This window comes from Macrosteles quadrilineatus, unplaced genomic scaffold (genome assembly GCF_028750875.1).
Source record: "Macrosteles quadrilineatus isolate MER2022 unplaced genomic scaffold, UCM_ALF_1.0 Scaffold_9__3_contigs__length_116548681, whole genome shotgun sequence".
In the NCBI taxonomy this organism is placed as follows: Eukaryota; Metazoa; Arthropoda; class Insecta; order Hemiptera; family Cicadellidae; genus Macrosteles; species Macrosteles quadrilineatus.
The window spans coordinates 69,566,054-69,591,960 of record NW_026542602.1 but is presented as its reverse complement, the minus strand read 5'-3'; the positions used below and the strand labels follow the sequence as shown (position 1 = coordinate 69,591,960).

General features: G+C 32.9%; 1 protein-coding gene and 1 long non-coding RNA gene across 2 annotated transcripts in view; one reads left to right on the top strand and one right to left on the bottom strand.

Moving 5' to 3' along the window:
- The window catches only part of LOC129002042 (THO complex subunit 1-like), a 51,920-nt gene that overhangs the window by 8,683 nt on the left and 17,330 nt on the right, over window positions 1–25,907 (top strand). Inside the window, exons 2-6 of the mRNA XM_054429554.1 lie at window positions 12,702–12,772; window positions 13,253–13,551; window positions 18,382–18,477; window positions 18,832–18,952; window positions 21,576–21,681. Of these exons, the coding sequence (XP_054285529.1) occupies window positions 12,702–12,772; window positions 13,253–13,551; window positions 18,382–18,477; window positions 18,832–18,952; window positions 21,576–21,681 (693 nt within the window). The remainder of the gene's footprint in view (window positions 1–12,701; window positions 12,773–13,252; window positions 13,552–18,381; window positions 18,478–18,831; window positions 18,953–21,575; window positions 21,682–25,907) is intronic.
- LOC129002043 (uncharacterized) lies at window positions 2,662–7,578 on the bottom strand. The gene is made up of 4 exons (XR_008491528.1): window positions 7,185–7,578; window positions 6,202–6,362; window positions 5,244–5,353; window positions 2,662–2,738 (listed from the first exon to the last, which is right to left on the bottom strand). It is a non-coding gene; the product is annotated as an uncharacterized LOC129002043 (long non-coding RNA).

Below are 25,907 nucleotides of genomic sequence, written 5' to 3'. Positions count from 1 at the left end.
AGATAGAGCTACAAAACTTTGCACATAGTTACAGAGCGTTAAGGTAACACAGTACTCAAATATAAAAATTTAAAATTTTTTTTTTTAATTATTTAGTTTTGTAGAACAGACTTTTTTGAACACGTAGATGATAAAAATTAAGGAAGAAATTTTTTTTTTTATTTTCAGCTACTTTAATAAACTATTGCAGACTAATTTAGGATGTCCAAGGTCCTACAACTAATCAAGACGCAGAGGGTACGCTGTCAAATATTAAATTTTTAAAAAATTTTTTATTATTTAGTTTTGTAGAACACACTTTCCTGAACACGTACATACCAAATATTATGGAAGAAAAATTTATTTTAAGCTATACAGCGACTTTTATACACTCTTACTTTAGCATGCCCAAGGGTCCTACTACAGTAGAGTCCCGCAAACTCGGCGCTCGATAACCCGGCAGTCTGGATAACTCGGCCATCACCTGGCTCAGAAAATTGGTGATTTTTTGAGTCTGAGTTAAACATGAACTCAAGCCAGCTCAAGTCAAATCATTCTCAGCTCGTACAAATGATTTGTTTTACTATATCTGATGACTTAATACTAACTTGTAATCCTACTAATATTATAAAAGAAGTAGTTAATAAGATTAAAAATTGTATTGTTCTTGTTTTTAACCCTAGTTCCCGATAACCCGGCATTTCACAAACTCGGCACCCTTACAGTCCACATTACGCCGAGTTTGCGGGACTCTACTGTACTACCCGTGACAGGGGGTACGGTACTTTTGTCGTTTTCCGAAAGTCCAAGTGGTTTTTAGTCAGGTACACTTTTCTTCCACAATTATAATCCAATTTCAATAAAAATTGGCGTGTGTGTCCCTCATATGATAAGGAACAATAATATGAATCAGTTTCCATGACAACCAAAAACCTTTGAAATAAAAAAATATTTTATGGTAAAAAATTAATAAATATTTTATAAAATTTTTAAAATCATACTAACAATTTAATTTTGCTCAAAAACTTTTTTCCTTCATATTATTGTTGGTAATAATGTATTAAACTTAGTACAAAAATTTCAAGTTGATAGGTTAATATTTGTAAAAGTTATGTGTACCTAAAAACTGTCATTTTAACATGGGCGGGATAGGGAGTACTGTGTCACCTTAAAATAATTTCAACACATTATTCATTATCAATCGGTTGATTACTGGTACTTAAATTTGAATTTTAAATTCATTATTTAACATGGGGGTAAAAGGTTCCAAAACAGTTAAATATTTCAAAAAGTAATACAGATAGAGCTACAAAACTTGAAACATAGTTACAGAGCGTTAAAATAATTTCAACAGATTATTCAGCGATGTGCTACCTCCTCATGGGGATGGCCTGCTAGTACCGTAGTCAGAAGAAAATCTTAAATGTATGTATAAATAAGTAAAAAATAACAGCCGTTCAAAGATTACTTGAATTTGCAATTTTGAATCTTTGAACGGCTGCCAATATTGGCTCAGTTGTTTTTTTAGCTCAAATTTGCGGAATTGTATCCATCTACTTTGCTTCAAAGCTTGTTTGAATTTTCAAAACTCTATTTTTAACTTCACCCACTAAAAGAAACTTCAACTTACTGGAGAGACAAATAATACATAGTAGTTGGCACAAGATTAAAGTTTGGGCTGCATAGACCGGAAAGGAAACTGTCAGCAATTTTACATGGGATTGTGCACAAGCGACTGCTCAGGCAGTCAAATAATTCCAGTTTGAACATGTATTGCATCTAACTAGAAACCCACATAGCACCGAATATTTATTTGATATCAAATAGCTATCAAATTTTTGATATTTGAATATCAAATTGATATTCGCGAACATTCATTTGATATCAAATAAACGTTCAATTTAGGTTCAAACGTCACTCAATTTTACGTCAAATGAATATTCAATTTGAATATCTAATAAATGTAAAATTTGACATTCATAAATTTATTGGTAAAATATGATAAAGAGAATATGATTGAATTTACATTCACATTTTAAATATGATAGTGATAAATATTGATATAACATTTTTGACATTCGAATATTAAATTGATATTCGCGAACATTCATTTGATATCAAATAAATGGTCAATTTAGGTTCAACCTCGCTTAATTTGACATTAAATAAATATTAAATTGAATATAAAATAAGTGTCTTATAAATTTATTGGTAAAATATGTTTATAAGAATGAGGTTGCATTTTTTCACATTTCAAATTTTATGGTGATTAAAACAATAGCAGTTCAGACCACTGTTCTTACCTTGATTTCACTTATTATTCTGAAGTTATAGGTAGTTTGTTAGAGTTCTTGGGTTACCCAAAAATGTAAATATAGATATAAGTTATATATATATATATATATATTTTTCTTATTTGACAAAGCATTTTAAATTGACCATTCTTTCATCTCTATTATCAAAAATATCCTTAAATGTTAATTTGGTTGGATTCAAAGTGTATTTAAAAATATGCTATTTTGACAAGAGGAGTAAATTTCCAATAATCCAATTAATAAAAATATCACAAAACATATTGGTTTAAAACAAAATTGCATTCAAGGAAAACATTTTATAGAAAAAATGTTGTATGTATGATCAAATAAGTTTAATTAAAAATTATTTAAATACAAATATAAAAAGATATGTACAATTTACAAAAAAAATTAATTCTGGTCTTCTTCATCTCCCAAATGGCTTTCTTGATTTTTCTCTTGTTCCTGTAAAAGAGGTTCAACAGAGTTATTTTCTAAGACAGCTATAGATAAAATATAATATGTTAGACAAGGGGTCTCCAACCTTTTTTTCCTCGGTGAGCACTTTTTCGTCTAAAAACGCCACCGATTTAGCGACTTATGTTAACTGTTCGTTACTCTATCGAATCACAACATCATCTACTATCGATGCGATTGTAGTTGTTGTTTGTCACAGATGCTGTTAGAGGCTTATTGTGATACCGACGAAATGAGAGCATTCTATTATAAAATTAAACTGTCATAACCTAACATAATTAACCAAACTTACTGATAATAAAAAAATGGAATTAAGGTGTACTACGGACGAAATGAGAGCATTCTATTATAAAATTAAACTGTCATAAGCTAACCTAACTTGCTGATAATATAAAAAATATACAAGATAAAAATCGAATGAAGATTAGATTTAACAAGAGCTTAGGTTTGCTGCTATGGAGAAGGTAAAAAGTTTTTTTGAGCATACGTCAATAGTATAGGATAAAGTAAATAAGTTTGCCAAATTTTATCAAAATCTATCCATAAACAAGTAAACTACATCAGTTTCCATTTTTTAATAATCTAAAATATAGTTCTGTTCATAAAATAAAATTATAAATGCCTCTAATTCTAACGAAAGATGTGCAGTTAAGAAGTAATCGCATTCTAAGCTAAATCTTTGACAAAAAGTGCAATGATTTTTAGTGAGAATAGGCTATATAATTTGACACTTAAAATGTCAGCTAGTTTAAGATTTCAATTTGTAGTTCTGCCAATTAGGATCAATTTAAAATATATATATTTAAATTAATCTGCCGCTACTTGACTACTGCTAATATTCCCCTAGGCCTATTGAGAAAAATTTAGCAAGTGAGAGACATTTAATATGTTCCTATTTAAATACGTTAGCCTGTCAACTTGGAGACAGGGAATTGTACACAAATTTTGTTGAATGGGGAAAAGACAGTTAATTGCTCTTAATTATGGTATGAGCCGCGAGGTAAATAAATATCCCATGGCTGAGCCTGCATTCATTGACAACGTTCTCTTTTTACACCTCAAGGAAATCACGGTCAACAATGACGGGTGTTGCTGGGATTGCAAAAGACAATCACGGCACCGTCGAGACTGCAGTATAATATGCTCATGAGTCTTGGCGAGATCACGGGAGATGATCACGGTATAGCTGAGACCACATGACCACACGTGTATACGCAATCGTGGGAGAATATCATTGGTGTTTGCTATAAAAAATAATAATTTTCAAAAACGTATGCTGGCTTTCTGCTGGCTGGAATAAAACTGCACGAGGGCCGGATGTAGCCCGCAGGCTGTAGGTTGGAGACCCCTTGGTTAGACACTTTAAAGACCTATTTTTTTACTATAACTGTACCTTATAATTAAATTTATCGATAAGGCATTGAGTTCTTACCAATAAAGAAAAAAGAGATGGATACAACCGCAAATTAACCCTCCGAGTGTCCCTAGTTTTGGCCTTAATGTTTGCCTATTTTTTGCGCATTTGCAAGGTTTTATTAAAACGGATCTGAGAAACTTAAAAACAATGTTAATTATACTGTTCTGTATACCATTTTGTTTGGAAAATCATGGGCTTCAATATTATACATAAAACATAAGGAACATTTGTTTCAAAAAAAATTTTTAGGTAAAAAAAAAATAAATTTGCGCTCAATGAAATTGTATAAATTATAGGCCTATAAATATTTGAAAATAGCCGCTTTGTTCTAAATTTTATGAGGATTACAAATATATAATAATATAGGGAAGTAGATTTGCAAATAAATAGGTTATGGGCAAAAAACAGATTTCAGTAGGCCTACATAGCGTTTAGCTAAGAATGCATAGCCCTACCATAGCTAGGAATCTGGCTGATAATTTACATCAATATCACTACCTACTTCTTCAGGATCATCAACCAGCCCTTCAAAATCACTTAAATCTTATTATAATGCACCACGTATATCACTACTTTTGATTTTTAACACTAAAACAATGATAAACGTAATAAAACACATCAGTCATCGGTGCGAGGTTAACCAAGCTGTTTACAAATACGCACGTCAGCTGTCTGCTACAATTATGATCGGCTCGAGAAAAAAAGCGCTTAGAGACAGACCTCGGGAGAAAGCTTAGAATCTACCAAATAAAACGATACCTAACTCGATCCAGTTCAATCCGATTTTGTCAGTCATAGAGCCTTCGCCGTAAACAGTGTTTGTGAGTCGAAATTTCGACACAAAACACTACACAAAGTGAGTTATGTGTCGAAATTTCGACAAATAACACTCGGAGGGTTAAGTTTTGCTCATTTGCATAGCCTGTCACTGAAAATTCACAATTGTAAAAGAAAACATCACAGTAGTTAGATGTAGGCCTACTCTGTTAATTATAATAAAATTTAAGTTCTATATTAGGTAATTAGATAAGCAATCTTTTCTTTAACCTAAATTATAAATAACACAATAAATTTACCTTGCATCAATCCTAAACTTTGCTGGGCGAAGCCAATTCTTGATTATAGTAGCAACAACATATTTTCCACTACACCATGATCCTAGTGTTCTTGCGTACCGGTACTGCCTCTGTATAATAAGAGATTAGTATTAGCACTAGAATTTGTATACTTTCATTTTCCTGATCAGCACCCAGGATAGCCTACAACTAGGTACACATATTAAATTGTTAGTGAAATCAGTTTTATATTTTGATGGTCTTTGCTTCTTTTGAGTAGCCTTGTTAAAGCTAAATCTAAATCTGAAAATTGAAATTTTTTACCTAGGTAGTGGTAAAAGTAATCCTCAGTCACTTAAACGGACAAATATTGGGGTGAGCACTGACTGAAATGAGTGCAACGGTCGGATGTAGATTGGTGTGTGTATAGGCCTATGTGTGCGTTTAAAAAAAATTCAACTAATACAGTTTTCTTTTACATAAGTTAGCACTGCCGGAATATTTATTTAGTGTAAGTTAAATCAGAGACTTCCTATATAAGTGGGTCACAAAAAAGAGAAACTCTCTTAACTGTGTGATGAACCTTAGGCTACGTTAATACCCAATAGGTTTACCTATCATGAATTAGGTTGTGTTTTGGCGGTAGGGCCTAACTTACCTACAGTTCCCAAGAGAACCTGCAATATATTATCGGACGGTATATATATCCGATTCGATATTAATATTGCAAAACCAGATCACCAAATCTGCAAATCATAACTCAATTTGATGTTTACATAGTGAAAAAACATAGGGAACGATGTATTGAATCGGATAATTATTGATATATAATGTTATTCATCCGATAATATATCGCAGGTTCTCTGCGGAACTGTACCCGTTATGGCAAAAAAGAAATACTTTGAGAAAACCTAATTGAAATATATGTAAGTCTACCTATTATTAATGTCTGATTGTAAATAAACAAAAAAAAACTTACGCAAGATAGCTGGCCTCAGATGCAGATTGCAAAAGAAAAATTTATTCCTCCTTCCCAGCCTACAGGCTGCTAGACAGCCACTTTGTCACTCGGGAGAATTGGTAGGTCAATTATTCACTGCTACCAAATAATAACTTCCACCAAAGCTGCAGAGTTATCAACTGAAACAATGGAGAGAAAACTACTTTTAGTTAAATTCATGCATACCTTTCTCTGGCCTAAATGTCTATTAAGATTAGTTAGGCCTAATCTTTGGTTGGTAAAGGAAGCAGACAACAACTAAAATACAAAAGACTAAGAGACAATACAGGGGTAGACTTTCCTTAACTGTTGTCAAAAACAACCGAATGAAAATATCGATCGTTATATATTCATTCAGTTGTTTTTGACAACAGATACGGAAGTGTACCCCAATTCAGTTTAAAATGAAAATGGATTTCAAATAGGCTAGGCTATTTCTTTTATAATACCGGTAATTGTAACCTGGTTGAGGTAGAATAAGTTAGGCCTAGACTAGCCTAAATTAAGTTAACTTATTCTTGATGGTGAATTTACCTAAACTTAAGTTAGTGACTGACGTAAAATATAACCCCCATAACTTAGTAATATTTCAAAATTAACAAATGGTATTCCATTTGCCTTGTAACTTAAACCAGTAAGTTAGTCCTACTTACTAGCCTATATATTGAACACTATTTTCATCCGGAAGTTGCCCTAAGCTAAATAAACTACTGGTTCAGTAAGAACTAAGCAAGTCGCCTAACTTAGTAGCTTATGCCTAGGCCTAATTTGTATGCATAAAAATACTTCCTCTAAAACTGATTGTCTATTTAGAGGTTTCAGATTTATTTATTTATACTTAAGGCATTAGGAATGATAAGTTGGCCAATTTAATTTATACAGTAACTTAGGGCTTGGTAAGGCCAAGGCCTAAAATACGTCTACTTAAAAATGTTACTAGGTATAGTGACTTTTATACTTACATGCTCCAAAGGATCAAAACGTGAAAAGATGTTCGGTGTAGGTTATGCCAATACCCAGTCACAAAAATAACAACTCCTAACAGTGACACACACTAAACAAAAGATCAAAACACTTAATTCAACTGATTTGAGGTTATGTCTTGTTCTTGATGCTCTTGTTGCTTCCATGGTTTATTTTCACTACTTGTGTAGCCTACTCAACAAGTTAGTTGTCATAGGTAAATTTAAAATAAATCGTGTACTTTCCCTCAAAATGGGCAATTTGTTGGTTAATAAATAAATCAACACAGTGAGTAAACTGGCCACCACTGGTCGCGCGACGGATTTTGTAATTTGTGTTGTAATGTTTTGTTTTGTTTGCTGAGCTGAGTTGCTGAGTTAGGTTAGAATTAAGTTGGTGCCTTTCATACGAATGGCCCAAGTCAAGCTCAAACCATATACTTAACATATTTTTAGAGTTATATTACACTTTAAAAAAATTAAATTTACTTTTGGTTTAATTCACTAGTAAAAATAAAATGATAAGGCCAATCTTTAAGTTTTACTTTTTTATTAATAAACAAAACTTTTAAAAAAGCTGTGTTTCCTATTCACTCTTCTTGAAATGTGTAGTAAGCCTACATTCAGAAAAATATCAGATGTTGCAACAACTCCCCACCCCCCCGCGAAAAGTCAAAATCCATCATCAATTAATTAAAAATTACAGTGTTCAGTGTTCCTTCCTATTATTAATTATTTTGAGATAATTGACCTCCGACCTCCATGTTACAAACTGTAGGCTGGGGACTAATTCTTTACTCTAAAAAAATTTAAAAGTTAAATCTAAAAAAATTCAAAACTTTAATTTGGAAATTTTCAAAGAGAAAATCAAATTTTTAACATTTAGAATATTCATTTAATATTCTAAATTTGATGTTATTTGACTTTGATATTATGAAGATACAATAAATATTCAAAGTTTGACATTGTTTGACTTTGACATTTTGAACATTAAATGAATATCAAATAAATATCAAATTTTTGATTTGACATAGTTTGATATATTGAACGTTTATTTGATATCAAATAAATATTCTGTGCTATGTGGGAAAAGTTTCTATCCTTTTCCTTTCTTGTGTACCCTAAGTCTCTCAAGCTAAAGGCTAAACCAAAATTGACACCGCACTTGGTGAAACAATTTGTTACAACAACAAATGTCTATTGAATGCTCTTTCGAAGATTTATTTATTTGAGTTGAAAATATTTCATTATAGTTAGCGTATGTGCTGAAGAAATTGGCATTTAGTGAACTTGAATATTTCCCTTTCAATTATGAGGCAGGTCTGTGTTTTGCATGTGACATTCTATGTTTCAAGGAGGTAATTGTACCCCCTCCCTCCTTCTGTTAGAGAATTTTTCTCTTACCTGTGCCCCCCAAAAAACCTAAAACCTCTTGCGCCCATGTGTGCATAAAAAAGAGGTCTTGATATAATGCACTGTCTTTTGATTCAGTGGGATATTTGAGAATATAGTTTTGAATTGGTTCAGTTAATTAAAGGTTTAAATCCCTAAATTTTTGATTAAGGCTTTCCAAAGTTGGCCATTACCTGAAAGATAAACTAAAGTAATAGGCTATGATTTAAAAGATTAACCAAGAGACATGATTGAAGAACAAACATAGTTTTTCACTGCCTGGTTCATGTCATGTCAAGATTAGATTAGGTTAGAAACAGTTATGTTAGCCACACCTGTTATTTGATAATGCTGACATCTGAGGTTTAATGACCTCATCTTTATAAACAAGTTTGGTGACCCATTGATGTCTAGTCGAATTCATCTGTAAACCATCTGTAGAATCAAGATTCGGATCTGTAACTATGTGGGGGGACTTTAATATTTATAAACCAAATTTCATTTCATAAACTTATATGAAAGATGATCAAAGTGTAAAATACCATTTATTCCAACATTACCAATAAATATTACAAAAAAATCTGTAGTGTCTCAGTTCTAATATTTGAGTACAATTTTTTGTTAAATTGCAATTATAAAATAATACACTTACAAGGAGTGTAACCTACGGCTTATTTAGTTTTTTGAGGGAATGGTTTTAAACATTTCCTACTGTCGGATAATAGATTACTTGAAAAAGGTTTTCTTAATAAGAAAAATTCATGGAATTAACTTTTAAATTAATTAAATTAAGTTTTCAAATTGATCACAGAAACTCATACTTGGAATGTAATTTGCCAAAGTATCCCTTCCTTCTATGGGAGGAAAATGCAATCAAAGCCATCACATTGTTTAGATAATATTACTTCCAAGGGGGTGCTATAAGGGCTAAACCCTCCATTGGACCTTGGAATTATAAAATATAAAACATACATTTTGTCATAAAAATGTAATTAATGTTTTTGGAAACAGTTAAAGATGCTAGAATGGCTTTTAAAATAGCAAATTTTACGGGGGAGAACCCCCAGACCCCCTCCTGGTGTGGAATACAGTACCCCCATTAACCCCCCCCCCTTGACAAGGTAAAAAAAAGTTATGTATGTATGTTTGTCTGGGTTTGTACATAGCTATAGACTACACAATCAGACAAAAAATGACTTGAACAATTTTGATTAGGATTTAATTTTTTTATGTTTTGGTTATTTCTAGACCCTAAACAAAATGATACCACCAATAATTTCTTTGTAATTACAATTCAAAAATGTTACTCATAAAATAGTTAATCCCACCTCTTACCCATTAGGCTTATAAGGTTGGTTGACAAGCTAATGGGAGAAAGTACGTTTCAGTCTGATATAGCTTATTTTACATTTTGTTTATTTCCCTTGTTTTTCAAAATCGCTTTTGAAACAGCTTATTCCATTTGCACTAGAAAGGAGACTTTACTTTTTAAACACCTGTGACACAACTTTGATTACAATTTGAAGTTGAACTTGTTCAGTGTCAATAGAGTATTAGATTTGCTAATCAGGATTTATAAGACAATGTAAGATTGCGTGTAAATGTGCTATCTAGGCACTTGCCTCGTGGATTCAGGGTCATGGAAGAGAACCTTCATTTTGTAATAAGTTGAGTCATTGCAACATTGCATGAGGTTGTTTTCCTTCTTAATTGACTGATAATAATTGTGTTTTTGTGCTGACTCTGTTTTTATTCCAAACTACTGCAATGTCAATGAGCTCTTACTACGCAGATTAATTTTTGTTTTTAGTGTGAAGTCATATTTGAATATTACTGTTGGGAATTAAATTATGAATCAATATTATATTACATTATTAATTACATAATTGTGTCATTACATTATAAGAATATTGTAACAACTTTTTAGGATTAGAACATTATATGTGGTGAGGAGAGCGAAATGGGACCTGTTTTCGGTGATGCAAAATTTTCAGTACGGCCGATATAAGTAGGGCCTAATTAAGGTTGAAAATATCAAAATTTGGGTTTTTATCGATTGTTATACCTCATTTAACATAGAACAGAACAGTATCGGTTAAAATATCAAATTGAAGATGTTTTAAAAGGTCAAAATAAATTATTTTGTTAGCCTCTGCACAGTCTGAGAAAAGGCACCTCTTGTACCTCAACGTTATTTCGCCACAACGACAAGAGGTCCCATATCTAATATTCACTTTATAAACAGAGTTTAGTCCAAAAAATGAATTGTCCTGGATTCTATTGGAAATTTAGAGAACTACAACAAAGTTCAGTTTACGGAGAACAAAATATCTCACAAATTTTGCAGTCCCGACAAGAGGTACCTTTTTTTATCTTATGGACAAATAACATTGGGCCGACAAGAGATCCCTTTTCTGAAATGTGATTTTTACGACATGCTTAGATAAAACAATTATTTAAATTAAAACTACTGTGAGTTAAGACAAAAATTGGTTTTGCCTCCAAAGAGGACAGTATAAGCTTTCTTTTGATACCAAAATCTTTTTTAAATACAAATAAAACTTTTCTATGCATATTTGAAATTTTCAAAATAGTTTTACTCAAAATGACCCTTTTTCATAACAAAATTTCAAAGTCCTATGACTTTTAAAAATAATCGTAAATGTATGGTACCAAGCGATTCAGAATTTAATAAGGAATTCAAATATTTATAATATAACTCAAAATCAAAAATTCCCGACAAGAGGTCCTTTTTCGCTTTCCACATCACATATATTCAAAAGTGCATATATTTTAACTTCAAGGAGTTATTTTTGCAAAATTAACAACTATGAAAATTAGAAGCAAGAAAGAAATAGGCCTAAATCAAAAATAGAAGTGATAAAATAACTAATTTTCAAACAAATTTATAACAATTTGGCAAGAATCAAGAATTTTTATTTCCATAAAATGTGGTTACATTGCTGGAAAACGTCAGTCAACTAAGTTATAGCTAAAAAAATGAAAACTAAAATAAGACAATGGTACAAGGTTTCTTACCTATTGGCTTTACATATCGGATAAGTTATTATGAAAAAGAGTTTTATTTCCTTTGTCCTGGAGCTGAATTTCTCATAAATTTCTATCAATATTTTTGTATAGCTTTTATATTTAGTTAGACCCTATTCTACAATGTACTAACTTACTATAGTGTTTACAAATAGAATCTGAATAAAAAATAAATACAATAAATGTATGCCTATTTGTTTAAAAAATCTCCCTTTGTAGGCCTAAATTCAATGCAGAAAATGAGTAAGTCATTGAAGCCATACCATGCCTCGCTTGTGTTATGCAGAAAAACCAATTCTCCAGTGAAAACTGCAAAGAAATCATCATTCCAGTAATTTATAATATGAGATTGCTCCACTCCTGCAGGACTGATTATTTGTCTCTCCCTATCTAATCATTTAAATTCAAATTTTAAAATATTAACAAGACAGCTGTGTTTAGATTTTCTAGAGATCGCACACACATCCTCTCTTCAGCCGTTTGTAACGAACTTACCATATATGAGGATGGTAACTATGAGAGCACTAACGCTTAAAAAATACACTATTGGTTCAAACCTGGGGGTAAAAGTTTTTTTTTCATTTTTGACCTACAAAACATAAAACTTTGCGATTTATTTCAAAACCATTTTGTAGAACTTAAAAAACAAATAATTTGGTTATTGTAGTGGTTGCTGTAGCCTACGCTCAATTACCAAGAAAACATAAAAATGCAAATTTTAAAATTCTTATTTTATTATTATGAAGAATAAGTAAATTGTTGTAAGCTATTGTTTTTTTTTCACTAAAAACACACACAAATACATTCCTTGTAGCAGCAAACCTGAATACTCATAAAAAACCCCTAATATTATTTAAATAGGGAATAAATCCGACTACCAGGCAAATTGGAAATTTTGCTTAGTCTGCAGGTTTGCTGCTACGGGGGTATTTGATTTTATGATTTGTTTACTTACCCCTGTGTGGAGATACTATGTAGACAAGCTTCATCTTAGTTTCAGAGGAAAGTTAGGCGATATGTTACACATGTTTCAACAAAAATGTTAATAGTGAAAACTAATGAAAATCTTGATTTCAGATGGCAGTTAGGTCGAGCATGTTTCGCAATGACTTGGATCCTGTAGTGGGATTATTCAACCAATTTGAGGAGTGAGTATTGAAGTCTTAAGTGGTAAATTTATCAGGCTATGAACGTCAAAAAAGAAGCAAATTAATCCTTGAATCTGAAGGGCAAGGTTCTTCTGGTCCTTGCATCGCCTCCTCAATGGCAAGACAAAAGTAGCAACCCCCAAGTCCGGGCCTACTGAAACCGCTGTAGCTAGCGTTACAAATCCTCAATGCTCAATTGCTCAATGTTTATGTTTACATGTTTGTCACCGCTGTTATTACCATGGCAATAGGCCGGGGAATGTGACATTACCACAATGTTCGCCTTGGCCTTGAGTTAGAGGAGGCTATGACTGGGACCAGAATTGAATGAAAAAATACCAATAAAGCTCTCTGGGTATTTGAAGTTTAATCAAACAAATGACCCATCATATTCATTTATCTATACTATATTGAGGTGGTGTCTACCTGTTTGTCTGTGCGGCTGTCACTACTAAAATACTGATCAAAGTATTTTTTCAGTCCTGTAATAGAGAAGAAGGCAGCGGTAGATCAAGGTTTTCGAGATTACCTGATTGTGCTGCTGGGTAAACCTCAGCCAATCTCTCTATGGGAGAGGTTCGTCAAGCGCTGCGTGGAGGCTAGCCAGGCCGACATGGCGTCGGGAGGCATGCCTGTCATTCTACTCGGAGACCTGTTCGACTGTCTCACGCTGGACCAGTGTGAACAGCTGTTTACCTTCGTAGAAGACAACGTCGCTATTTGGAAAGAGGACGTGTTTTTTGCCGCTTGCAAGAATAACTTGCTGAGGATGTGCAACGGTGAGTTTGGTGTATGTCTTGAATTAAATGTTTGTAAAGCTAAGAATTAGTAGGTGATGTTAAATTTGTTTTGGCATGTCAAGAGGATAAACTGCAAAAATATATAAAATCAGTATTGTTGAAGTCATACTTATGAAACAGTTAATAATTGAACTTTTTTAAAACATAACAATCCTACTAGTGTACATTAATATACTTTTACTACTAAGTTTAAAAATATACTTTTTTCTATGAACTTAGGCCGGCTGAAATCAAAGTGCAAATTTTGATGAATGAATTGTGCTGTTTGGGTTTTTTACCAGACTATTGTTTTCAAATCAAATGTTGCTAGATGATTATTATTAAGTTACAATACTGTAGCCATCAAATAATAAGGAATATCAAGTGTTTACACATTTTTTTCTTTCTTGACTTAAAAAAATGAAATTTTTTTCACCAGGGCCCTGTTTCATAAAAATACTAGTCTAGTAATTACTAGTCTAGTAAATACTAGTCCCGTATTTACCTGTCCTACTAATTTGTGTTTCATAAACGTTTTTATACCACTAGTAAATACTAGTGTATTTTACTAGTCACGTGACCAAAACTACTAGTCACGTGACCAACTTTACAAGGTAAACTTTCAAAACAAATTTCTAACCTCAATCACGGGTTTTCAAACCCTTTATAAAGGGTTTTAATTTTGTTTTCATTTGATACAAAAAGTAAATAGTTGTAGAAACGCAGTATTTTCTTTTAATTAATAACTATATAGACACATAAGTAAAACAATCACACATTATTTATCAAACCGCTATTATTTATGTTCATCAATGAGCCCGCCAACGCGCCGGCGCGGCGCGGCGTCGCGTCGCTGCAACCAACACGGTGATTGTAGTAGCCGGTTTTGTAGGCCTAGTTGCGGCGCTCAGCAGTTGGGTGGAAATTGATCTGTTGTTGCCGCATTCGCTGTGATTTGTATAGGCTAGTTTTTGTTTTAGTCTGATATTTAAAATTAAGCTTGCTATGAGTAAAGAAAAGAAATCTCAAATTTTGAATGTAATTAAATCGTCTAAGGACATTTTGTTTATTGGAACGGTTTCAAGTACCCTTACCTATGTTTTCAAATATTCGAATGCATAAGGATATTTGGGTTAAAAACCATTTGGTGATTTCTAATTTTGAGTCTACAAACCATGAATAATAAGCCTAAACGTTTATTGATGTAACAAATAATTGCAACGCCGTTACAAGCAATGGAGAAGTAGGTTTTCAGCTATAGTAAAACATGGCATAATCGCTACGGCAGGGCGTAGCTCAGAGGTAGAGTTGTCGCTAGTCATGTGGTTGGTCCCCGGTTCAAATCCGTGCCACTCATTATACTTTTTATTCCATTAATTAAACTTTTACATATTTTTACATTAAAAAAACATGATCAACATCTAATTTTGTTATTACTTTGAATAACAAATTCAGAATACGAAAATGGATTAAAAGTAATGTTTTTATGATAAGCAGTTCAGTTCAACGCCCAAAAATCAAATATAGGCCTACAAAATTGTAAGTACATCACAGGGTTTTAGCTATTTAGGGAAGCAAATAATAAGCACCTCAAAAAATACAATGCAACTCCTCTTTAAAAGTGTCTTACTATTATTTCCTATTCAAATGTCTTTAAATAAAACCAAGAGCCTTGGGTGTAAAATAATCATATTAATGTTGCAATGTTGGATACATTTGTTACATCTTTGTATGCAATACGGTATGCGGTTTTAATTTGGTTTCTCTCAAAGCTTAAACATATTTTCTGTGTGATAGCTAATAGTTTATATAACCATGAAATTGAACTCAAGTAAAATTAGACTAAAATTTCACAGAAATTGATAACTTATAATTATAATTAACTAGTGGTCGTCCTGTGGTCGAAACTCGACCAAAAATAATTAATGTACAGACTTCTCTATTTTCTCCCCACACTGTAAATAACACATGTGATTTGAATTTCTTCCATTTGTTTTGATTTTCTGTTTACATTTTGTTGTTATTTCGTCACCATCATGGCAACCCATATGCTCCATGTTAATTTTTTGAAGTTTTCAAATTAATTTTTTGTGCTTATTTGTTAGCCTATTTTAATTTTTAGAGGCATTCTGCACATCTACAGGAAAATATCTTTCCAACAGTATGCGTAGATTTTCTCTGCGATGCACACGACCTGAGAAAAAAGGTTTTAAAGAAACATGCTTGCCTATTAATATATAGATAGATTCTAATAGGGTGATTGTACATACATTATAAAATTTTATTTATCTCATTTTGTACTACGCCACATTTATTGATTGTAATTTATATCAAATAATTATCATTTTAGCACTCACAGATCTATTTTTATTAACCGACTTCCCCACTACCAACAAAAGGAGGAGGTTCTCAATTTGTTTGTGGCGATGTTTTTTTTTTCTATGTATGTTCACCAATTTCTCTGTGATTCTTTTACCGATCAGTGTGGTTCCACCACTAAAATAACCAGGAGGGTTTCTATTTGGTACCTTATATATTATGTTTAAGTATAATATTTGTTTCGGTGAAAAATTCTGAAAACCTTAAATATTCAACATTTATTTTGTTTACATTTGTGCAGATTGTTTACATTTGTGCAGAGAAGGCAATAAATAATAATAACATTCCTACAGCTGTTAGTTGAAACCATTTAAATGAAGCTACAGACAATTCTTCATGAAACAGTTGCTTCATATTGATCAATAAACTATTTCTTGCCATGGAGCCTAAATGAATTACATTGAGAAAAATGCATTTTGTTTTGGTTACTATAAAAAATGTATTTTAACGTTTGACCTGATTTGTGTATACAGTAATTCTGTTTTTAGTATTGAATATTCTGACTTACAAAAACATGTATGTTTCAGTGAATAGCTGTATGATATTGACAAATAAAGGTGTTTTGTGAAAACCAAAGCATTGGTAAAACAGGTCTAAATATAAATTAAATGCAATTATTCCTTACACAACCTAAGAAGTGACAGTGCATAATCGTCAATTGTCTTAAAAGTGTTAAATATTTTAATTAGGTACTAAACATGCATTTGCAAATGTGGAATGTTTATTGATATTCTCTACCCAGTTACTATATCATATCAATACTATTATGCCTGCTTCGGAAAGTCCTAGAGGAAGATGATTTGCAATTTCGACTAGGCTATATCTTGATCAAACAAAACCACCTACATGGCTTGCACCACTTTTAGCTGAACCAATCTTTCATATAATATTTTCCAAAGGTACTATACGTGTTAACGACCAATTTTCCACTTTTGAGAGATTTTTTTGTGCTGGTAGCTGAGGAATAACTTTCATATTGTTCCAAAAGGCTTGAGACGTTACTGTATTTCTTTTTATAATGTAGAAGTACACCGATTGCAGGAAACAATGATGTCTGACATTTCAATGTATCTAAAAAAGACAATTAGTGTTTCATTAGGCCTAATGTAATGGACAACTCTTTCTTTCTTAAGGAATATCTAAAAATGTGTATTTTCATACCCATTGATTATGTAACCTGAACAGGTGACTCAAGCAATTTTAAAATAATGATTGTTCTGTGGAACTTTTGATTGTTTCAAACAGTTTTGCTTTTTAAAAAACCTCAAGTACATAAAAAATTATACAGTCACTAAAAATCATGAAATAATTTATTTTTGTAAAAAAATACAACCGACTTCAAACGCTCTAAAAAGAATGAAATAATTTCAATAAAGTAAACTTTTGTATTAGGCAAGCTCACGTATTTCAAGTCGGCGCGGCTCAAACTGCAAATCACAAATGTTCTATATGAATAGGAAAATAATTTAGTTTGATATTATGATAGGGAAAAGAAGCTAGTTTAGTATTAAAACGTTACTTTTCCAAGTTAGAAACATTTAAATGCGTTATAATCTTTTTAAAGATACTCGTTAATACCACTAATGCCGATCTCTGATTACGGTAATAAAATAACACTAAACGCATAACTATGAAAAATACATGCAGATTAACACCTTTAGTTATAGATAGTCACCTGCAATATGGACACCCTCTTTAAATTTTGTATCAAAAATCATCATAGAGCCGCGCCGACTTAAAATACGTGAGCTTGAAAGCCTAATACAAAAGTTTACTTTATTGAAATTATTTCATTCTTTTTAGAGCGTTTGAAGTCGGTTGTATTTTTTTACAAAAATAAATTATCTTAAATTGCAAACGTGAGCCAATTTGCACTTGCAAAAAGAACTTAATAATTCATTTTTTTAATGATGTGAGTAATGAAATAACTCTCTTTCCAAAAAATACTAGTCTACTTCAAATAATACGGGTGTAGAGAGGTTGTTAGAAAATGGCAAGTATTTACCAGTGTAATTTACAAGAGTAAAACTTTATGAAACACATTGCTGTCTACACTAGTAAAAACCACTAGTAATACTAGTCCCTACACTTGTAACTAGTATTTTACACTAGTAGGTTTTTGAAACGTAGACTTGTAAAATACACTAGTATTACTAGTCTATGGACTAGTAAATACTAGACTAGTAGTTTTATGAAACAGGGCCCAGTTGTTGCTGTGAATATAAAATACCAATTGAGTAAAAAAAAAAAAAACAATCAATTTTAAACTATAGTAAAAAAAACTTTCAAGAGCGCTATTTTGCATTTTAATTTTTAGGGAAGAAAATAATTAATAATAACTGAACAAACACTTTTTCACCACCCCAACAATAACTTCTAACATTGTTTTGTTATTTTTCAAAGCAAGTGTTTATTTTTCAAGTATAGTTATTAGTTGTGGTAATGTTTCAGATCTTCTTCGTCGACTCTCTCGATCACAAAACACCGTCTTCTGTGGACGAATTCTCCTTTTCCTGGCCAAGTTTTTCCCTTTTTCAGAACGTTCTGGTAAGCATAAAATATTGACATATATGTTGGTTTTTCAACACTCATTTTATTCATTCATAACTTGCAGTGTTTTAACTTCAACCTGATACAAGGCTATAGACATTTTTTTTTACAGAACCTAGAGCTTGCCTAAATAAAAAATACAGTACTTTTTACGCTTATTTTTTTCACAACATCACAGTAATTCTAAAAAATTCAGGGGGGGTAAATAAAATGCATTATCATTTAAATCAAATATTTTTCACGTAACACGTAACATTTTTTAAATTGAAAATTACATTAATCAGACTCCATAACATTAAAATTTGCTGATAAAATATTCGGATTGCTTTAAAGAATCCTGTATTTTTTCAGGCCTTAACATCGTAAGTGAATTCAACATTGACAATATCACAGAATTTGAAGGTGAAGAAAATGCTGATTTTAGAGAGGACGAGGGATTGGATGATTCAATTAGGGAAGTTGAAGATCAAAAGTAAGGCTACATTGTTATTCCTATTTAGAAACAGTTACTTGTTTGTTTCAAATACTGTATAAAATGCAAAACAATAATTATTTGGCAATACAGAGCACTGTATTTTGTTCTATTGCTAAACATGAGATCGCATTTTCTTACTTGTCTGTAAACACAGTGTAACAATCCTCATAACCTTCAGCCTCATACTCTTCCCGGTTTCCCATGATTGTAGATTTCCTCATTCTCAAACGATTTTGATTTTTTTCTTTTAACAAGTCATTAACTAGCTAACTATGTTAGTAACATTTTTTTGTTGTATGTCAATAACTCGTTTATTTAGCCAAATTGACAATATATACATGCATTAGCTTAGTCAACCAACTTTAATCAGACAATCTATTAAACTAACGTGTTAATTGTAAACTAATACTGGAATTCATCAGGACTTCCATCAACAGGAAATGCACTCAGACACTTTTGTAGCCTTTATCTGCAAAAAATGACTAAGTGCCTTTTGAAGGGTGGGATGTGGACTTGATTTGAAGAGGGAGGGAATTGAATAGTGTGATAGCATTTTAAGTTAGATGTTTTTTCAAAGAAGGTAATTGAATGAGCCGGAACTCTCAGATTGGAGGTATACAAAGCATATGAATGGGTGCTTACGGTGAGAAAATGAGAATAATTTTAACCCTCCAAGTGTCCATAGTTTAGGCCTTAATGTCCACCTATTTTTGGCGCATTTGCAAGGTTTTATTAAAACGGATCTGAGAAGCTTAAAACAATGTTAATTCTAATGTTCTATATACCATTTTGTTTGGAAAATCATGGGCTTCAATATTATATATAAAACATAAGGAACATTTTTTCAAAAAAAAAAATTTTTTAGGTAAAAAAAATATAATTTCGAAAATTTTCAAAAAAAAAATAAGTTCGCGCCTAATGAAATTGTATAAATTATAGGCCTATAAATATTTGAAAATAGCCACTTTGTTCTAAATTTTATGAGGATTACAAATATATAATAATATAAGGAAGTATATTTGCAAATAAATAAGTTATGGGCAAAAAACTGATTTCAGTACATAGCGTTTAGCTAAGAATGCATAGCCTAACCATAGCTAGGAATCTGGCTGATAATTTACATCAATATCACTACCTACTTCTTCAGGATCATCAACCAGCACTTCAAAACCACTTAAATCTTCTTATAATGCACCACGTATATCACTACTTTTGATTTTTAACACTAAAACAATGATAAACGTAATAAAACACATCAGTCATCGGTCCGGGGGAACCTAGCTGTTTACAAATACACGCACGTCAGCTGTCTGCTACAATATTTTCAGAACTAAAATGAATAGCGCTTAGAGACAGACATCTGGAGACAGCTTAGAATGTAACGGAAAGAACGATACCTAACTCGATCCAGTTCAATCCGATTCAGTCAGTTATAGAGCCTTCGCCGTAAACGATGTCTGCTTGTCGAAAAATCGGCAAGTAACACTATACAAAGTGTGGTGCTTGCCGAATTTTCGTCAAGTAACACTGGGAGGGTTAATAAACGGTATCAGCATTCTGACACATACTTTCTCCCATAAGTTTGTCAACAACCTTTATCATGTGTAAGCGGTGAAAGTAAATATACGGAAATGTAATTCGTACGATTTTGTTCAGAATTCAAAGGACTACATACAAATTTTTTTCAAAATCGTTCGGGCCATTTTTGTGAAAATCTGATTTTTCCGTTATTTTATGGGGTTTTTATGGGGAAATAACATAATTGTGAACCATAATTTTTACAGAAATGGGATTTGTACCATTTTGTTCAGAATATTAAGGACTATAACATACAAATTTTTTATCAAAATCGTTCGGGCCGTTTTTGGGAAAATCCTATTTTTCTGTTATTTTATGGGGTTTTATGGGAAAATTCCCATTAAAAATTAAAATTTTTTAAAAATGAAAAAACTATCAAAACTTTAAGGACCATAACATACTATGTTAAAATAAAACCGGATTTTTTTCTAAAATCCTATTTTTCGTTATTTTATTGGGTTTTATGGGAAAATAACATAATTTACCATAACTTTTGAACCGTAATTTTTACAGAAATGGGATTTGTACCATTTTGTTCAGAATTTAAAGGGCTACAACATACTAAATTTTTATCAAAATCGTTCGGGCCATTTTCGAGAAAATCCGATTTTTCAGGTTTTTTATGGGTTTTTATGGGAAAATCCCCATTAAAAATCAAAATTTCAAAAAAATGAAAAAAACGCCTGGAGATACCATGGATTAGAACCTACATACCAAATGTCATCGAAATCGGACCACAGGTGTAGTCCCTAGCTCTGTACACATCCAGACACACAGACACACACACAGACACACAGACACACACACACACACACACACACACACACACAGACATCACTTCGAAAACCACTTTTTTGGGTCCAGGGGGACCCAAAACGAATATATCCACTCAAAACTCAAACTCGAAAATTTTGACGAAAACAATACTTTCTCCACATACTATGGTATAGGGAGAAAGTAAAAAGTGAATACTTGTGAATGAATTTGTTAAAAAAATTCTAAAAAATATTCTCAATATCAGGCAAATGAATGTTTGTTTTAGGATGAAAATTGACTTCAACCTCTACACTAAGTTCTGGTCCCTCCAAAACTTTTTCCGAAATCCAATTTTGATCTACAGTAAACTTCACTGGAAAACTTTTACAAGTGTAAGTAAGAAATACATATTTTTCTTATGGTTAAAAATTACTTAAATCTATACGAATAAGTTACTTATATCTTATATCATATAAAGGTATCAGCTGTTATTTCAGAACATAATTTTATGGAAAATATTTCATTAAATGTCATTTTAACTTGTGTTTATGTGGCATCTTCTGAACAAACATTTTAAGTTTTTAGAACATAATCTTTTTTAACAAGTTAAATTGTCAAACATTAAATGAGTTTTGATTGAATAACCTTTTAAGCCATTTTGATTTTTTTTTTAGATTTCATTTTTAAGCCCACTGTACATAATTAAAATCTAACAAAAAACCACTAAGTGGTAACACTTCCCCCGCCAAGTCAGCAACCCAAAAAAGATAATAAATCATTACTTTTTCCGCCAAGTAAAACAATGTAATGTATGTAAGTTTGGCCACTTGGCGGCAGACTTTTGCTTGATCACTTTAAAAAATACCATAAAATTAGTTTCATTGAGCAAGTATCTCTCCCAATAGTACATTGCTAGATGAGAGCTTATTTTACAAAATTTGACCTTATTTGTGTCACATTTCATAAAATCATAATAGTGATGGTTTTATATTTACTGATTACCTCGAAATTATTATACTTAGTTGGACTAATTAATTAGAGAAGTTGATTTGTGAAATTATCCACGAACGTAACTTTAATGAAAAAAAAAACAAGCAAAAGTCTGCCGCCAAGTTGCCAAACTTACATACATTACATTGTTTTTCTTGGCGGAAAAAGTAATGATTTATTATCTTTTTTGGGTTGCTGACTTGGCGGGGGAAGTGTTACCACTTAGTGGTTTTTTGTTAGATTTTATTTATTTTTGTAGAAAATTAACCGTTCAAATAAAAATACTCTTTTCTCTGAAAAAAAATAAATAAATTTTAATGCTAAAGTTGACTGAACTCTCGATCTTCCGGTAGTCTTTGCAGAGGGTACCGGTTTTGTACTCTCATCCTGCACTTTTTTGACATTTTTGGTCTGGCACCACTTCCTGTCTCTCACATAAGGAGCCGAAGAGGAGTCACAACTTGTGTTGTAAAGTGGAAGGTCAGACCTGTACTTCTGCCTTAGTCTGTTGTATTCGAGAATGGCGGATTTCTGAGGCTTCACATCTCTTGGGTTAAAGTTAATAAGATGAAGCCCTTCTAATGAAGTCACTCGTGACAAGGCAACATATGATTGGCCACATGTAAATATGGACTCCCCAATATCAATTATTACGCTATTTAAGCTGAGGCCCTGGCATTTGTGAATTGTAACCGCGTAGGACATCGATATCGGGAATTGCTCTCGATACACAAATGCGTTATCCATAACTTGAAACTTGACGTTTACTCGCTGTAGGTGATGGGTAATGCCACAATCAAAGTTAATTGTCACTGAGTCTACGTCATCAGAATTGTCTGTATTAAACCTCAACCCCGTTACTGTTCCAATGGCGGAGTTAACTAGCCCCACAGTGACGTCAATGTTTCTAAGCAACATAACTTTAGCACCAACCTTAATAGGAATAATTTTCTCCATACCAGCCGTTCTGCTGCAGTCAGAGTTGTAAGAGGACAGTATCTTTTTAACTTTGTTTTGTTGACGAGGTAGACAGTCAACTGAGTCTTTTGCAACCAAGTTGCAAACAAGGACCACTTACAAACAAGGACTGTTGCAAATGTTGCAACAGGACCACTTATTCTATTGACCATTTCATCATTTATTATGGAGCATTGGTAACCAGTTGAACAAAGACACACAGAATTGTTGGGTAAAGCAGACAAGTAATCTCCTAATAGAGAAAGGTTTTCACAAGCAGTTTTTCCATTAAGATGTATTTTCTTGCTTTCAATTAGACGGATGTCCTCAACGGTCATATTGCCTACTCTGACTTTGCTTAACACATCAGCAAACTTAGAATCTTGAGCTTGTCGCATGTTTGTAGTAAGTTCATCATAAGAGAACTGTTCAGACCAGATGTTAACACAAGACAGAGAGCCAACAAAAGAACTAAGTTTGCTACTGTCAAGTTCAATGAATGGGGAGTCTTCGTGTACTGGTGGAAGTTGTAAAAGGTCTCCAAAGAGCAGTATATGTTTTTTACCAAACCAGCCGTTACTTTGGTCTGAGGTGTTGAATATTTCACACAATCTGAGATTTATGTACATCAATGTTAGATTGGAGACCATGGACACTTCGTCTATTATGAAGAGCACCACATCTTTCAGGTTGGATCTCAACATTTTTAAAACATCATCAGTAAGAGCTTTGTACTTTGGAGTTTTTCCATGCTCAACTGGCAGCTGAAACACTTTGTAGATCGTAGAACCATTGATGTTGTAAGCACTTAGTCCTGTGGGAGCTGATATTGATGTAGAGGCTTGAAGACATTTTTTAGTCCAAGAGCTGATAGTTTTTATGAGAAAACTCTTACCAGTACCTCCCACACCACTTACAAAATGTCTGAGAAATTTATCTGTCCCATCAGAGTTTGCAACAACTCGTTTGACATAATCAAACACTCTCTTTTGGTCGTCATTGAGTTTTTGGTATTTTTTCTCAAACGGCTCGTCATTCGGCGACCAATTGCTGTCCCTGACAGGCTGGGATGCGGGGACAGGTTCATTAAAGGGCTGAAAGGCTATATTGGATGGATCAGCAACCTCTCCTTCTTCTGCATTGATCTCTTCAACTCGGTTTTGAATTTTGTCTCTTGCATTCTCCGATGCCGCAATAATGTCTTTTAAACGTTTGTCATAGTTGAAGGCTTGAGTGAGAAGTGTCCGCTTGGCCATAAAAGCATCTGTGTATGTTTCATGAGACTCTTTCAGCTCATCAGTTGATCTCCAACAAAGAAACATAAGAAGTAATGCATGGTAGTATTTTTCAGGATCCTGAGTGGGGCTGTACTTATAGTGATTCAGTAAGCATGGTCTGACTCTTTTAGTGAGGAATTTGCCTGAATTCAACTTATGCACTTCACGGTCGCCTTTAGGTGGTTGAGCAGCTATATCGTACCATCTCACAAAGTCGTATAAGTTCATATCTTCTAGTTCGTCTGGTCTAGTTAGGTAGTGGTCATCAACCCACGACTCGTAGAATATGTTCGATATCTTTTACTGTTGTAACAAAGTAATAACTGCTGCTTCTACTGTTCTGTTAATAACAGCATGTACAAATTCTTTGAACCAATGGGCCATCTTTGATTTGATATTTGTTCATCATTGGCTGTTGTCCAACCTGAAGATGTCTTTATGGTACAAGTGTAATGCCCTCGTGATATTGCATCTCCGTGATGAAAAATTGCTGCTGTAGGTCTATATGTTTTATTACCTATAGTCACTTGAGCACTTGGGACTCCTACTATGTTTGTTGCGGTTATCTTTTGTAGGTTGTTGTCAAAGATTAAAAATTGTAAGATAACACAGCGGTTTGACTTTGTAACGTGTACCTTGCCCAGGCTCGATCCTCGTTGGCCGCATTCATCATTACTGCACACATAATCTAACAAGGGCTCCCAGTTGTTTATCGTAAGGCTTAAAAGATTTTTTAGCGTTACCTTACCAGCCACCACGGGGATTCTGATTATATTGTCTGTCTCTTCTTGCCCTGTGAATGTGTAATGACAGTGCTGGCATTTTGTGGTTTTCACCGTGCTGTATGAGATGGCTTCTATAATGCCCTTGTTTGTCTCCAATAAGTCCAGCAAGAACAAAGCACAGTCTTGCTGCTCTGTCAGGGTATATGTATTGTTGTTAGGGAGATTTCTTATAACCACTGTATCTAAAACAACCTCCGAGGGAGAAACTTCGTAATCATGAAGATGTTGTTTTAACTCAGGACAAATTAGTTCAGAGTTCTTTATTATCTCTCTGATGTACGGAACAGAATACAGTATCTGAACTGCAACATTCGCATAACAAGACACACGATCATTGTTCTCAAACCCTCTTAATGCTAAAGTTGACTGAACTCTCGATCTTCCGGTAGTCTTTGCAGAGGGTACCGGTTTTGTACTCTCATCCTGCACTTTTTCGACATTTTTGGTCTGGCACCACTTCCTGTCTCTCACATAAGGAGCCGAAGAGGAGTCACAACTTGTGTTGTAAAGTGGAAGGTCAGACCTGTACTTCTGCCTTAGTCTGTTGTATTCGAGAATGGCGGATTTCTGAGGCTTCACATCTCTTGGGTTAAAGTTAATAAGATGAAG